Source organism: Eschscholzia californica, unplaced genomic scaffold, assembly GCF_041429995.1.
Source record: "Eschscholzia californica isolate CP2 unplaced genomic scaffold, dmEscCali1.0.p SCAF_2, whole genome shotgun sequence".
NCBI lineage: Eukaryota > Viridiplantae > Streptophyta > Magnoliopsida > Ranunculales > Papaveraceae > Eschscholzia > Eschscholzia californica.
This window is the reverse complement of record NW_028238309.1, coordinates 35,694,098-35,707,100: the sequence shown is the minus strand read 5'-3', so window position 1 is coordinate 35,707,100 and position 13,003 is coordinate 35,694,098. Positions and strand designations below refer to the sequence as shown.

The 13,003-nt window shown below is 36.3% G+C and overlaps 1 protein-coding gene across 2 annotated transcripts; it reads left to right on the top strand.

Moving 5' to 3' along the window:
- Nucleotides 1-1,323: 1,323 nt before the first annotated feature.
- POLH (Y-family DNA polymerase H) lies at nucleotides 1,324-12,246 on the top strand. Of its 2 annotated transcripts, none has more exons than XM_086658415.1 (16): nucleotides 1,324-1,529; nucleotides 2,303-2,423; nucleotides 2,514-2,625; nucleotides 2,722-2,889; nucleotides 5,327-5,491; nucleotides 5,575-5,678; nucleotides 6,698-6,817; nucleotides 6,983-7,106; nucleotides 8,329-8,442; nucleotides 8,525-8,740; nucleotides 10,113-10,218; nucleotides 10,424-10,512; nucleotides 11,015-11,117; nucleotides 11,220-11,350; nucleotides 11,582-11,687; nucleotides 11,813-12,246. In XM_086658415.1, exons 1-16 carry the CDS (start codon nucleotides 1,454-1,456, stop codon nucleotides 12,064-12,066), a joined length of 2,109 nt encoding a protein of 702 aa, XP_086514541.1. In that variant the 5' UTR covers nucleotides 1,324-1,453; the 3' UTR covers nucleotides 12,067-12,246. The 2 variants fall into 2 exon arrangements, with proteins under 2 accessions (XP_086514541.1, XP_086514542.1); XM_086658416.1 differs by having other exon boundaries at nucleotides 1,350-1,529; nucleotides 2,303-2,404.
- The last annotated feature ends 757 nt before the right edge of the window (nucleotides 12,247-13,003 follow it).

The following is a 13,003-nucleotide window of genomic DNA, read 5'->3' as shown; positions in this document are numbered from 1 at the left end:
ATGAGAGGGGGAGAAACAAAAAAGTTATCGCCGGAGATGGTGGAAATCGCCGGAGATTATGGAAGTCGTCGGAGATGGTAGGTGAAAGGAAGAAGAAGATGAAAAGGATTTGGTCGTTTGGGGGAAACAAAATAATCTAATTTTTTTGTTTCCACCCAAAACTTCACACCCCGGAATTTTTTTTATTTCCCTGTAACACCAGCCTTTTTCTTACTCAACAAAACACTTTGCTACGAAGGTGAACAAATTTTATTTTTTTGAAGTAGGTGATAGATCTAATGCTCATGATTTGAAGAAAAATGCAACAAATGGTTGGGTTTGTCTTTCGATTTGTCTAAGTCAACAAAACATTGTGTTTTATATAACAGACTTGGGGAGTAAAATAGATATTCCATCAAAATGACATAATTTGGATTCATTCACAAAATCAGACATTAGGTTTTTTTTGTTTCATCTTTGGACTTTAAACTAAGGGTTATTTCCCTAATGGCCCCCTACTTTGTGACCAGCTTCCTGCCTAGCCCCATACTTTACAAGAAATACCCATATGGCCCCCTTCCGTTATAACACCGTTACTCTCTCTCTTCCATTTATTTTCTCTCTCCTCCAACATGTTTTCTCTCTCTGCCACCTCGTTAAACCAGCCACATCATCGTCTTCACCAGCAGGGCGCCGACCGGCCAAATTTTCGGCCGGCGACCTTCAAACTTTTTTTTTTCTTCTCTCTCTCTCTAAAAAAAAAAAAATTTTTTTTTAAATTCTCTCACCTCTCTCTCTAAACTCCCTTCGCCGGAGCTAGGTCTGTTCATCACGAACAGACCAGATCGTGGTCTGTTCGTGATGAATAGAGGTCTGCTCATCACGAACAGACCTAGCTCCGGCGAAGGTTTCCCTTCGCCGGAGTTGAGAGAGAGAGAGGTGAGAGAATTTTAAAATTTTTTTTTTTTTAGAGAGAGAGAAAAAAAAAAGTTTGAAGGTCGCCGACCGGAAATTTGACCGGCCGGCGACCCTGCCGGTGAAGACGATGATGTGGCTGGTTTAACGAGGTGGCAGAGAGAGAAAACATGTTGGAGGAGAGAGAAAATAAATGGAAGAGAGAGAGTAACGGTGTTATAACGGAAGGGGGCCATATGGGTATTTCTTGTAAAGTAAGGGGCCAGGCAGGAAGCTGGTCACAAAGTAGGGGGCCATTAGGGAAATAACCCTTAAACTAATAAGCCCCAGAAGAGCATGGGTTGTTTTAAAGGCGCCTCTTATAAGTTTTACAGACATCCGCAAATTCTAAAGGGACTTTGTGAAGAAAGGAGGCACCAACAAACACTTACGGGAGGCCTTATAAAAATTCCCGACATTAATAATAGCCTCGACTCGTGGCTGAATTCTGTACCGCGTCTTTATTTTGGAGGGAAAATAAGTGAAAAACGTTTTAGGTAGAGAGAGAGAGAGAGGGAAAATGCCCGTCGCTCGACCAGCGCCATCTGATGCTCGCGTTATTGCTCATGTCGACATGGATTGCTTTTACGTTCAAGGTATCCTCACTCTCTCCCTCTCTCTCTATCTGTCGTATTTACTATCACCAATTCGTATTATATACTTGTATTTAATTTGATCTTCTCTTTGATTAATTTTTGTGCAATTTCCTATAATTGAAAGAATCATGTGTAGAATCTTAGGGTATATCTTCCTTTCACTGATATCACTTAGTTTCTCACTACCCACACTTGAATTCCTTGTTGTTTAGATATCATTAAATTATTATTGGTTTGTGCTTTTCTTGGAAATCTCTTTGTAGGGTTTCAGTTTTTTCACAATTTAATTCTTGAAATCCTATTTTTTTTTTTCATTATAAGCATATTGATTTCGAGTTATTTCTTTATATTCCTCATTCAATGCTGGTTGAATCATATCCTCTAGTATGAATTAGGGGTTTCTACATTTTGTAGGTAATCTTCATCTTTTTCTAGGTCCAATTTGTTCTTGTTCCTGCTTCATTAGTTAAGATGGGTTGTTACATAGATAGACACATAAATAGTTTGAATATGTAGTCGAATAGTCACCAATCTTGAATCTTCAATTACAATGAGATCGAGGGGTGATCTTATAATATCTATACAGATGATCTTATGTTGACTACTAGTTTTAGAGTAATTCAGTATACTTATGGAGTCCGAACTTATAAAATTAATGTTCGGCTGAATTTGTTTCATATGAATTTTATGGATTATTGTTTATTTACGCTTATGTTGGCGCCGAATGCAATTGGTTGACCTACTTATTAGCAAGTATCTGTTGTAATTTCCAGTGGAGCAAAGGAAGCGACCTGAGTTAAAGGGTCTACCCGCTGCCGTGGTACAGTATAACTCCTGGAAAGGTGGGGGTTTGATCGCAGTTGGTTATGAAGCGCGTAAGTTTGGGGTAAAGCGGTTAGTAGTTTATTCTTACTTTCCCCATGCAACTACTTTTTCTTTGATAAGATTAAGTCGACCATTAAGAAACTAATGTATATCTCTCAGATCTATGCGAGGAGATGAAGCTAAGAAAGTATGTCCAGAAATCAATCTGGTTCAGGTTCCAGTTGCTCGTGGTAAAGCTGACTTGAACATATACCGAGATGCAGGTTCAGAGGTTAGGACGTGCTAAAATATATCTGTAGACATTTAAACTTGTTCTCTGTGCATCAATATCATGTAAGTTAAAATGTTTGATTTGATTAACTTGCAGGTGGTCTCAATCTTATCCAGAAGAGGACGATGCGAGAGGGCATCAATTGATGAAGTTTATCTTGACTTAACAGATGCAGCAGAAACAATGCTATCAGAAAGTCCTCCAGAGATCCTGGAGGAAATTGACGTAGAGGCGCTTAAGTCACATGTATTAGGGCTTGATGAGGTAAGAGAAATTGATCAGTGTCTGGATATTTATTCGATAACCTACAACTCTAGGAGGTAATCAATAACTGACACTTTGTCCAAAAACATTACATGAGGTAGTCTTAGTTTAGATACAAGGTGAATTTTGTTGGCAAAATTAAGCAATAATTTAGCATATCTAGTAAACCCTAAAATATTAGTAGAAAAAGATGGAGAATGAACCTGAAATGGATGATTTCAGGCAAAAATGTTTGACTGAAAAGAGGAGAGGAAGAGCTGATGAGCATACATAACTTCTTCTTTTCTCCATTATATTGTTCTTTAATATTTAGAAGGAGAAGAGGAAGAAGCGTAACTTCATAATTAGTTGATGCTGAAGTAGGCTAACATATTTTTTATGCTTATTTATTATCCAATGATCTTTTGACAGAATTAGATCATATTTCTTTCATTTGCAAATTTTTTTCATCTAAATATGTACAGTAAATATTTCCACACTCGCCGAAATATTTCACATACCGAAACATAGACCGAAACTAACATTTAATACCTCGGTTTGATCAATGTTACCAGAAACTTTATTTCCAAAATGTAGCGTACCGAAAATCTTCAACTTTAATTTATCCAAATTTCAATAACGCAGTTGGGCTCGGCCAAACACCAAAGTCAAGGGTTTGACGAGTAACTCATTGGACTCGATGGAGTACATTGTTGTGTGAGAAAACGAGGGATAAAAACAATTTGTTTGTATTCCTATTCTTGTTTTTAGAGAGACCACTTGCGGTTGGATGTTTTCTTTTCCTCCTTTTCTTTTCTTTTCTTGTCTTCTACTTTTTTAATTTGTTACTATTAAATTTTAAAGAAATTAACCCTTGACCGTTCTATAGCTGCAAAAGCAGTTTTTAGGAAATTAAAAATATTCTGACAGTTGAAATGAAACATATTCAGTTTTGGTCCGAAGTGTGGTTGGGCTCGAGCACGCTTAAAGATCGCTTCCCTCATATTTATGCCATTTCTATGGACAAAAAGGCCTCAATAAGCAATATGTTCAATTAGGAGTTTCAGGTTTGGATCATTAATACTAGAAGGAACCTCAATGACTGGGAGATCCAGCCTTTCTCTGACCTTCTGGAAGCCCTCCAGATATTAGTTTGGATTCTGGGCACAGGAAAGGAAGCAGCTTTCGGTTAGTAAATGTTATTCTCTACTCGATTCTGTAGTTCAGTTCATTCAGCTGACTCTTATCAAAGTTCTTAGAAGAAGTTCCATCCCCCCGAGAGTCGGCTTTCTTCTGTGGGCCATCTTCGATTCTTCATCCATAAAGTCCCTACTATTGATGCTCTCAAGAGAAGAGGCTTCCACCTAGTCAACCAGTGCACCTTGTGTAAAGTAGAGGAAGAGAGCATTGAGCATATTTTTCTCCAGTGTAAGGTTGCTGATGAACTATGAACCTATTTCCTATCATCTTTGAAGCCCAATGGTGTAGACCAAACTCTATAAATCAAATGTTGGAGCAATGGGAAGGGCTTCGCAAACCAAGATCAAAGAAGGAGATTTGGGACTTAGTGTCCCCGGCAGTAGTGTGGAATTTTTGGAAGGACCGCAACAACAAAATTTTCAAAGAGTGGAATGTAGCTACTAACCTAGATGTAGATGATGTAAAAGGCACACTTGTGTGTTGGGCTTAAAGTTTAGCTAAGTTTAAGCATGCATCATTAGTGTTAAGCAATTATAACTCAAATCTATCGGAAAATAGTCTAAACCTACCTCAATGTAATCTCGCCCTTTATTAGTAAAACTATATAGCATGTGTACTTTTTATAGCATGTAACCAAAATACCATCAAAATAAAATGTGAAACTTGTTATACTAAAACCACAATCGTAGATAGTCAGTCGCCTTAATAAGCAAACAAGAGAAAAGAAAAATCTTATTTATGGACTTTAATGTTGATCCGCTCTTAAAATGTTGATCAAATGTAAATTTTGTCCACCAAAAAATAAGTATTATTCTTTTCCTCCCCTTGTCTTTATATTTCCTTAGGATTGTTCAAATAAGATTAAAAAAATATGTTAGTTCGAAGAAATTTCATCCAAGATTTTTGTTTTCCAAATATGGAAAACTATTGTGTTGGATCAAATTTGTTTCTAATACTATTGAGTCGATCTAGAAGCCACTCGATACAGTTAATTACAACATGATGAATAGATAGAGATTGTTTGATTTATTCGTCATATACTGGTACTTATAATTAAAAACTGCCCCCATAGAAGAAATTTTCTAGCCTTGCCACTGGTTAGCAGATAACAACAAGACTTTCTTAATTAACTTGTTCAAATTGTTGAGGTTAGAGGTTCAATGGAGATAGAATTGTATCTGTTGTTAAAAAGAACTCTGTCGTAGTAAATTTATTACGTTAAAAATGGGTGTTACACTGAAACTTATGGTCCTTTCAGGATGAGAATGACGAACATGAAAATGTGAGGAAGTGGCTTAGTAGGAACTATGGTGACCACCGAGATAAGTTGTTAGCTTGTGCAGCTATAATAGTGGCAGAACTTCGCATGCAAGTCTTGAAGGAAACTGAGTTTACGTGCTCGGCGGGCATTGCTCACAATAAGGTGCTCCACTTTTATTCTTACTGGAAATGCTCTTCAGATGATGACTTTTGGGTTCATCTGCTGATGGGTGATGTTGTTTTCAGATGCTGGCTAAACTAGCAAGTGCAATGAATAAACCTGCACAGCAGACCATTGTTCCATTCGCAGCAGTAAAAGAATTGCTAGCTTCCTTACCTATAAAGAAAATGTAGGTAAAAAAACACTCTCTAGGATGGAAATAATACTTCACTTTTACCTATTGAAATGGTGAATTTTGTATATTAGTTGGCCGTCTACTAAACAAGAGTATCTTAAGTCTACATGACATACCAAACGGACTGGATTAAAAATGATTCACACAGTTCACAGTTGAGACATGCTTTCCTTTTCGCCGTGCAATTTCCGTGAGAAAAAAAAGAATAAATGTTAAATTCTCCGGGCCTTTAAGGAAAAGAAGAATCAACAAAAAGAAGAAAAAGGTTTTAACATGCTAATTGGAGAAATATACTGTAAGCGACAATTATAAAGTTGGAGGAGAAGACAACAGACTAGCTTTTCTGTTGAACTTTAACTGTTGAGCACATTTACAGTACAGGATGTACCTAAAACGACAAATACGTAATACTTTTGAACTATAAGTAAAATTTACAAGAAATCAGCAACTAAATTATCTAGCAGCTACTCATTGTAGAGTATTTGTGCCATGAAAAGTATCTAGAAATGACTTCGTAGAGGAGGCTATTTTTATTTGATCCTCCTATGGAATTAATATGAATAACTTTTTCCAAACTCATAATTGTAACTACTTATTTTCTTCCCAGACTCTCAGTGTAGTTTTGACTGCAAGGAATTTACTTAAATGTAGCAAGAACAGTAGCCTGTGTTTGTAGGTATCCTTAATAGTGGTAGCCCTTGGTTGACTGTGATACGAGAACTCCTGTATTTCAATCTCCATGACTCCGAAGTGGACCTTCTTAATCATTTAAGAATTCTCTTAAAACTAATGGTTTGCCAACATGATTCTTTTACATTGAGGACTCTAATAGATTATTTCTGACGATGGGGATGTTGAGTGATCCGTAGTTTAGTTAATACTATGTGATCTTTATACTATATCTTACTTGTTTTCTGTTACTATTATTAGTTCTTTGAATTCTGTTTAATTTTTAATATTCAGATTCAGTGTGATCTCTGGGTATTTCTTATGCTCTAAAGTTTGGTTTGCAGGAAACAACTTGGAGGAAAACTTGGAAGCGCCTTACAGAATGATCTCGGTGTGAGTACTGTTGGAGATCTATTGCAGTTTTCAGAAGAAAAGCTGCAAGAGCATTATGGCATAAACACAGGGTTGATATCTTGAGAGCTTTGTGCATGCATTCAACCAATGATTTGTATTTGTGATTCATCTTTAATAAGCTTAAAGAAAATCATTAAGTATAAGTATCACTGTATCAGCATATGCACTTTAATGCAATAAGCTGTTCTTTTCTGATGCTTTTAATTTCACTCCAGTACGTGGTTATGGAATATTGCAAGAGGCATCAGCGGTGATGAGGTTCAGGGTCGTCTTCTTCCTAAGAGTCATGGTTGTGGCAAAACATTTCCAGGTCCACAAGCTTTGAAGACAATTCCTTCGGTAAGAGAGATTTTATAACAAATTCTTTTGTGCATGCTGCTGTCTCTACTGCGGCCTAGCTGCATCTTTCCCTCTCTTACTTATGTGTATTTATATAAGTTATAATGTATATAATATACAGTATGTAATATATAATATAATATGTAATATACAATATGTAACATATAATATATAAAATATAGTATATGATATATAATATATTGTATATGATATATAATATGTAATAGACATATATAAGTGTGTATCAGGCCGTAGCCAGCAATTTTCAATAATTTGATATTGAAAATAACCAATGGAACAACAACTGATCGAAGGCGATGTTGGAGCGAACCTCAAAGCGTAAGATTAGAGTACCTATTTAAACATATGTGCATGTAAGCCTGTCAATGATATCTGAATATTCGACATCCGATCCGCATCTGTATTCGAATTTCAAAAAAATATCCGAAATTTCGGATTCGGATACGGATTCGGATATTCCTTATCGGATATCTGCTTATCGGATATCGGATACGGATACACTCATATTCGATCCGATAAATATCCGTATCCAATAAGTAATATAAAAAAATAATAAAAATTTAAATTTATTCATAATAATATATAAAATGTATGGTTGAGATTTATTGTTTAGATCTAATGGTTAAAAATTTAAAGAACAAATTTGAAATTTTGTTAAAGTTTCGGATATCGGATATTATCCGATATCCGTTAATATTATCGGATTCGGATATTGATTTTTAATATCCGTCGGATAATTATCGGATTCGGATATTCGGATAGCTTATCGGATTCGGATACGGATATGCCTATATCCGCTCCGATAAGCTACCGTTTACAGGCCTATGTGCATGTGATATATCTTCATGGGAAAAATGCTGTAACTTCACTCAATGACTCTGGGATTAGTGATATGTTGATATCTACCATTCAAATGCTGTAACTTGTACAACTTTTTGGTAGTATAATGAAATTTAGACCTGATTAATTTTTCGTTCACTTGATCTCCTTGATGATTGTAAGCACTTACACATGAAAATTCATTCTGTAACTGTCTCTTTTATATGACGAGTTAATGACTATATTAGAGTTCACAAGGTAAATAGTTCATGCACTTTCTCTTTGAAAAGTAACCCGGAGTATCAGGTACTTATATATGTCACTCATGCTGGTAGTTTCCATTAATACTTGTTATTCACCAATTTCTGCCACTCTTTGCTAGGTTGAGCGATGGCTAAATGACCTCTCTGAAGAACTAAGTGAACGTATTCAAAATGATTTGGACCAGAACAGGAGGATTGCTCACACTCTTACCCTGCATGCAAGGGCATACAAGGTATCAAGTCTTGATTCAGCAATTGCACATCTGTGTAATCCTAATCAAGATCCATGTTTATGCTAATTTGATGCCTTACCAGACCAACGACTCAGATTCACAAAGAAATTTTCCTTCAAGATCGTGCCCATTAAGTTATGGAACTGCAAAGATACAAGAAGATTCCCTGAAATTATTTTACTCTGCACTACGTGATTTTTTGGGTGCAAACGGAGCTCAAACTCAAGCTAATCAGAACAACACATGGAGAGTGACATCTCTTTCTATTACAGCAAGTAAAATATTAGCTACACCATCTGTAAGTTCCAGTCACTTTAGTATCTTTACTTGTGTGTGAACTTCTTATCGGCATCACTAACACGTTAGCCCACATCCGCTTCAGCCTTTAGTGCTCCGATTAACTGCGTAATGAGGAAACCAAGTATTAGTATTTTTACCATGTCGGGTACGGGGAAACGTATTGGACTTGCAGTTATTGCAATTGGTAAAATTTGTGTTTCATATGTACGTCTTGGTTATACTTGGATACAATCGTGTTAGTACCATAAATACTACCCTAGGTTGATGTCATTTTGTATAGTATAACAATAACAATGTCTGATCCCAAAAACAAAATTTGTAGCTCGTAAGTAAAATTTGAAGATTTCTCAAAAAAAGTAAAATTTGAAGAGATTATAACTAAGACAATAAGACCATAAAATTAGTTTGAAAAAACTAGATAAAATATATGTGAACGGCAATGTCCGTCTATTGTGATTGTTTCAGTTACCATTTTGATACCTAGTATTGGTCCTAGCTACCCGATACTCGTACCATAAGCTAATAATTATTTGATATTCATTCACTTTTGGTATTTCTTGTTTGTTTCAACCCCAACTCTTCCTGGAAGATCGGGACCTTTACTACCTAGAGCCACCGCGACAGTCCCTAGTTATCCGACCAATACTTGTTTGGTGTTTGTCAACGCTTTTCTGACTCATTATTTATAACACAATAAAGGACTGAAAATACTGCAGAGAAAGGAAAAAAACTGTAACCATATCAAATCCACTAATCTTCTTCCAGACTCCATATTTAACTGTTCATGAAACTCCTCAAATCTTTATTTTCTTTAATATATCCTTAACTGGCAACTACTCATAATAAGTGAATAAGCACAACAGTTTGCTTGAATAACAAACGAAGCTTTCAATCAACATTGGTGGCAAAAATGGAATAGCATATAAAATCATAAAAAATAAAGTAATCGTAGAACTAACGGGCTGCAGATACATTGAAACTTGCAATGGAGATATGGAAGTAGGTTACCGACATATCAAATAAATGATAGGAACGGAGAAAACGGTTGTTTGTGATTGCCTTTTAAAACATCTCGGTTAACTTTCATCTTTACACGAGCAGTTTCACATTTGAGAGTCAACACCAATTAATGCAGTTACCGTTACATTCATTACTTTAAGTCTTGGTGTGTAGAAGTATTTTTTGAACGCCGGACTCGTTATCGTGAAAAAAAAAGCAGCAGCATTTATATTGAAAATGGTATTTTGATGAATTTGATAGTAATGACTTCTTCTGGTACTTATTAGTATTGCTACAACTTTCTGGCTGTTTCCATGTCAACATCTTGGTTATGGTTTATGTCCACAATTTTCGTAATGTTTTTCTTGTAGGGAACTTGTTCAATCTTGAAATATTTTAATGGCCTCGAACGTGCTTGCTCCTCACCAAATAATACGAGTAATGCCATCATACAACAAACCGCATTGTTATCACAAGGTATGTTCTCTAAATTTCTGATGGAACTATGGAAGATTTGATTGTTCTGTGCTTCTGACGGACTAAAATTAATGTAGGAGAAGCTTCATACCCGAGAATTAGCTTAATCTGATCTCTGATTGATGCTCTGCCCTGCAGTGTCACCTGTCTTTTGATCTTTTATTTAGTTTTCAATGTCTAAGTTCATATATTAATATCCATTCAGGAAAAGAAAGCTTGCCAGCACACAATCGAGCTGAGCTGTCAAAGGCATCAGATCGAGATGAACAGGATACAGAAATATCGAACAACAAGGTAGTTCTGAAACCAGCACTTTTTCTTTTCGGCACTTCTGTTCTTGAAGTATGCTACGATCTTCTTACTCACTCTCTGCTTTATATTGCTTGGTTCATCTATTTTCTTCTACAACCATTTAAACTATGACTTCAATGTTCTGAATTGGATCCGCATTTCAAATTTTCAACTTGAAAATGCCTTCGCAGAATCCATTACTCTAATAGCCTCTACGAGAGAGGCACCACAGTTTATGTCCCCTTAAATGTTGTTCCGATAGAGGATTGTGGACCTCATTGAACATCCACCCCCCCACCCCTTCTTCTCTCCCCCTCTGAGTAGGACATGAAAATATATCTTGACAAAATTTCTTTTTTCTTGAAAAATCTATTGTTGGGACATGAAACCCATGATCTCTTCAAGCTTGCTTCTTGGCATCGGTTTTGTTTATTGTGACCTGCTATAGAGAACCTACTTTAATGGTTTGTCGTGCTTACCAATCGATTGTCAAATTCTTATGTAGGATACATGTTTGATATCGGGAAACTTTTGTAGCTCTAAATGCTCTTTATCAGAACAAGAGCGTGACGGGATTAACGAAGACATAGTACCTTTTTGTCCCTCAGGTTTGAGTATTATTGTTACTGGCTATCTTCCACCTCATTGAGAGTTTCAGTTTCGACTCGTTTACTTATTATCCCCTCCCGACTAAAGTAGATCTTATTCAGTGCATGAAAACTCTTCGGCGTGGAATGAAGATAATCAAAACTACAAGCCCTCAAATACAGAGACTCGGATCAACTCTGCCAGGCCTGGAATACGTCCAAATGGACAGAAACATGGACCCGTGAATGAAAAGGTTTATCAGTCTCAAACTTCAATTTCACTGATTTGTTCCACAATGTTGATGTGACATTATCAGTTGCCTCGTAACTAAATTATTCTTTCTTAATTTTCCTTCCGGCTTTCTGTTTTTCTCCTGAGCTCTCGAATTGCTTCTCAATCCTTTTGCTACCATTGTTTATGTTATTCGAATCCGATTGGCAGTTAATATTTTTCTCTGATTTAGTTTCATAAATTCTTGTGGCAGGGGGCGTGTTCTATCTTAAAATTCTTTCCCATGCGAGGTCCATCGTGCTCTTCATCCCAAAATGTAGATGATAGGATGGTCAATGACGTCGCATTATTGTCTTCAGGTATTTTCATGTCAACCCAACCGATCTCATTAATCTTTTCTTCTTTCTTTCCAATTGTATTAATTATCTACCTGATTAAAAAAACACAGTTTTTTTTCTCTAAAGAGTTCTAATTGGTCATCCAGGAATCGCAAGTTGTTCAGGATTGAATAGTAATGGAGACACTAGAATAGAAAACGCAGCTGGTTCAAGTCGTGATGAACAAAGAAGCGAAACATGGAATTTCAATGTAGAGGAGATTGATCCTTCAGTAATCGACGAGTTGCCCCCAGAAATTCAGGAGGAAATCCGTGGTTGGCTTAGACCACTTAAACGTTCTAAAATAGCCAACAAAGGTTCAAGTATTGTTCATTACTTCTCACCAGTCAAAAAGACCTAAGAGATTATATTGTTTCTGATTCGAGATATCGTCATCCTAATAGTTAAATTATAAGTACATTTCTTCATACATAGAGTTTGAATTCCTTGTATAGTAGTAAGGTTTATTAAATTTCACCGTAGTTGATTGAAAATTCATGGGAGATGAAATTAAAATAGATAAAATTAATGTGGTTTAGTCGAAGATACGTCCTCATAATTCTGACATACATTAAAGGAGAATTCCATGAACAACTATATTGTATTGATCTTCACAATTGGGGATTATGAGTTTGATTCGTTACATTTACCAGCATGCAATGACAAACTTGCAGGTCACGATGAAGACCATGATAATGACCACATTGTTGAGGTTTAGTTGACAAGGCAGTAGCCCTTAGTGATTAAGCACAACGAGGAAAAACCAATGCAGAGGGAGAAACAACCCTGATTCGAAGAATGCGGTGAAGAAACCCAAGAACCCATCACCCTCTTCACCCAAGAACCCATCACCCGTCTTGAAAATATGTTCATCATAGTTGGGTAGACCAACTCAAACTCCTCAGCAATTGAATGTCTAGAACGAAAGATAGCAAGATCTGCATTTGTAACAGTGTTGTGAAATTCCCGTTTGAATAACAAAAGTTAAACTCCAATGAAGAATAGAAATTGAAATTTATTGAAGTAGGAAGAACCTTATCAACAAGGAATCCAGTTGGTATTGAGGTAAGAAGGAGATAGAGTTGCTTCCCAAAGTTTATTCTCTTTGTAGTTGTACTCCCTACTTCAAAACCCTATGAAATCAGATGGTATGTTACGCAATGAGGATATATAGTTCTACTCCAACTTCAAAACTCTAGTTTGAAACATATTAGTGCTTCACCAAGTTTCTTCTCATTGAAGAAATCCAATCCTAACTGCATGTGAGGGGATAGAGTCGGGAAATTTGCGAGTGAGAG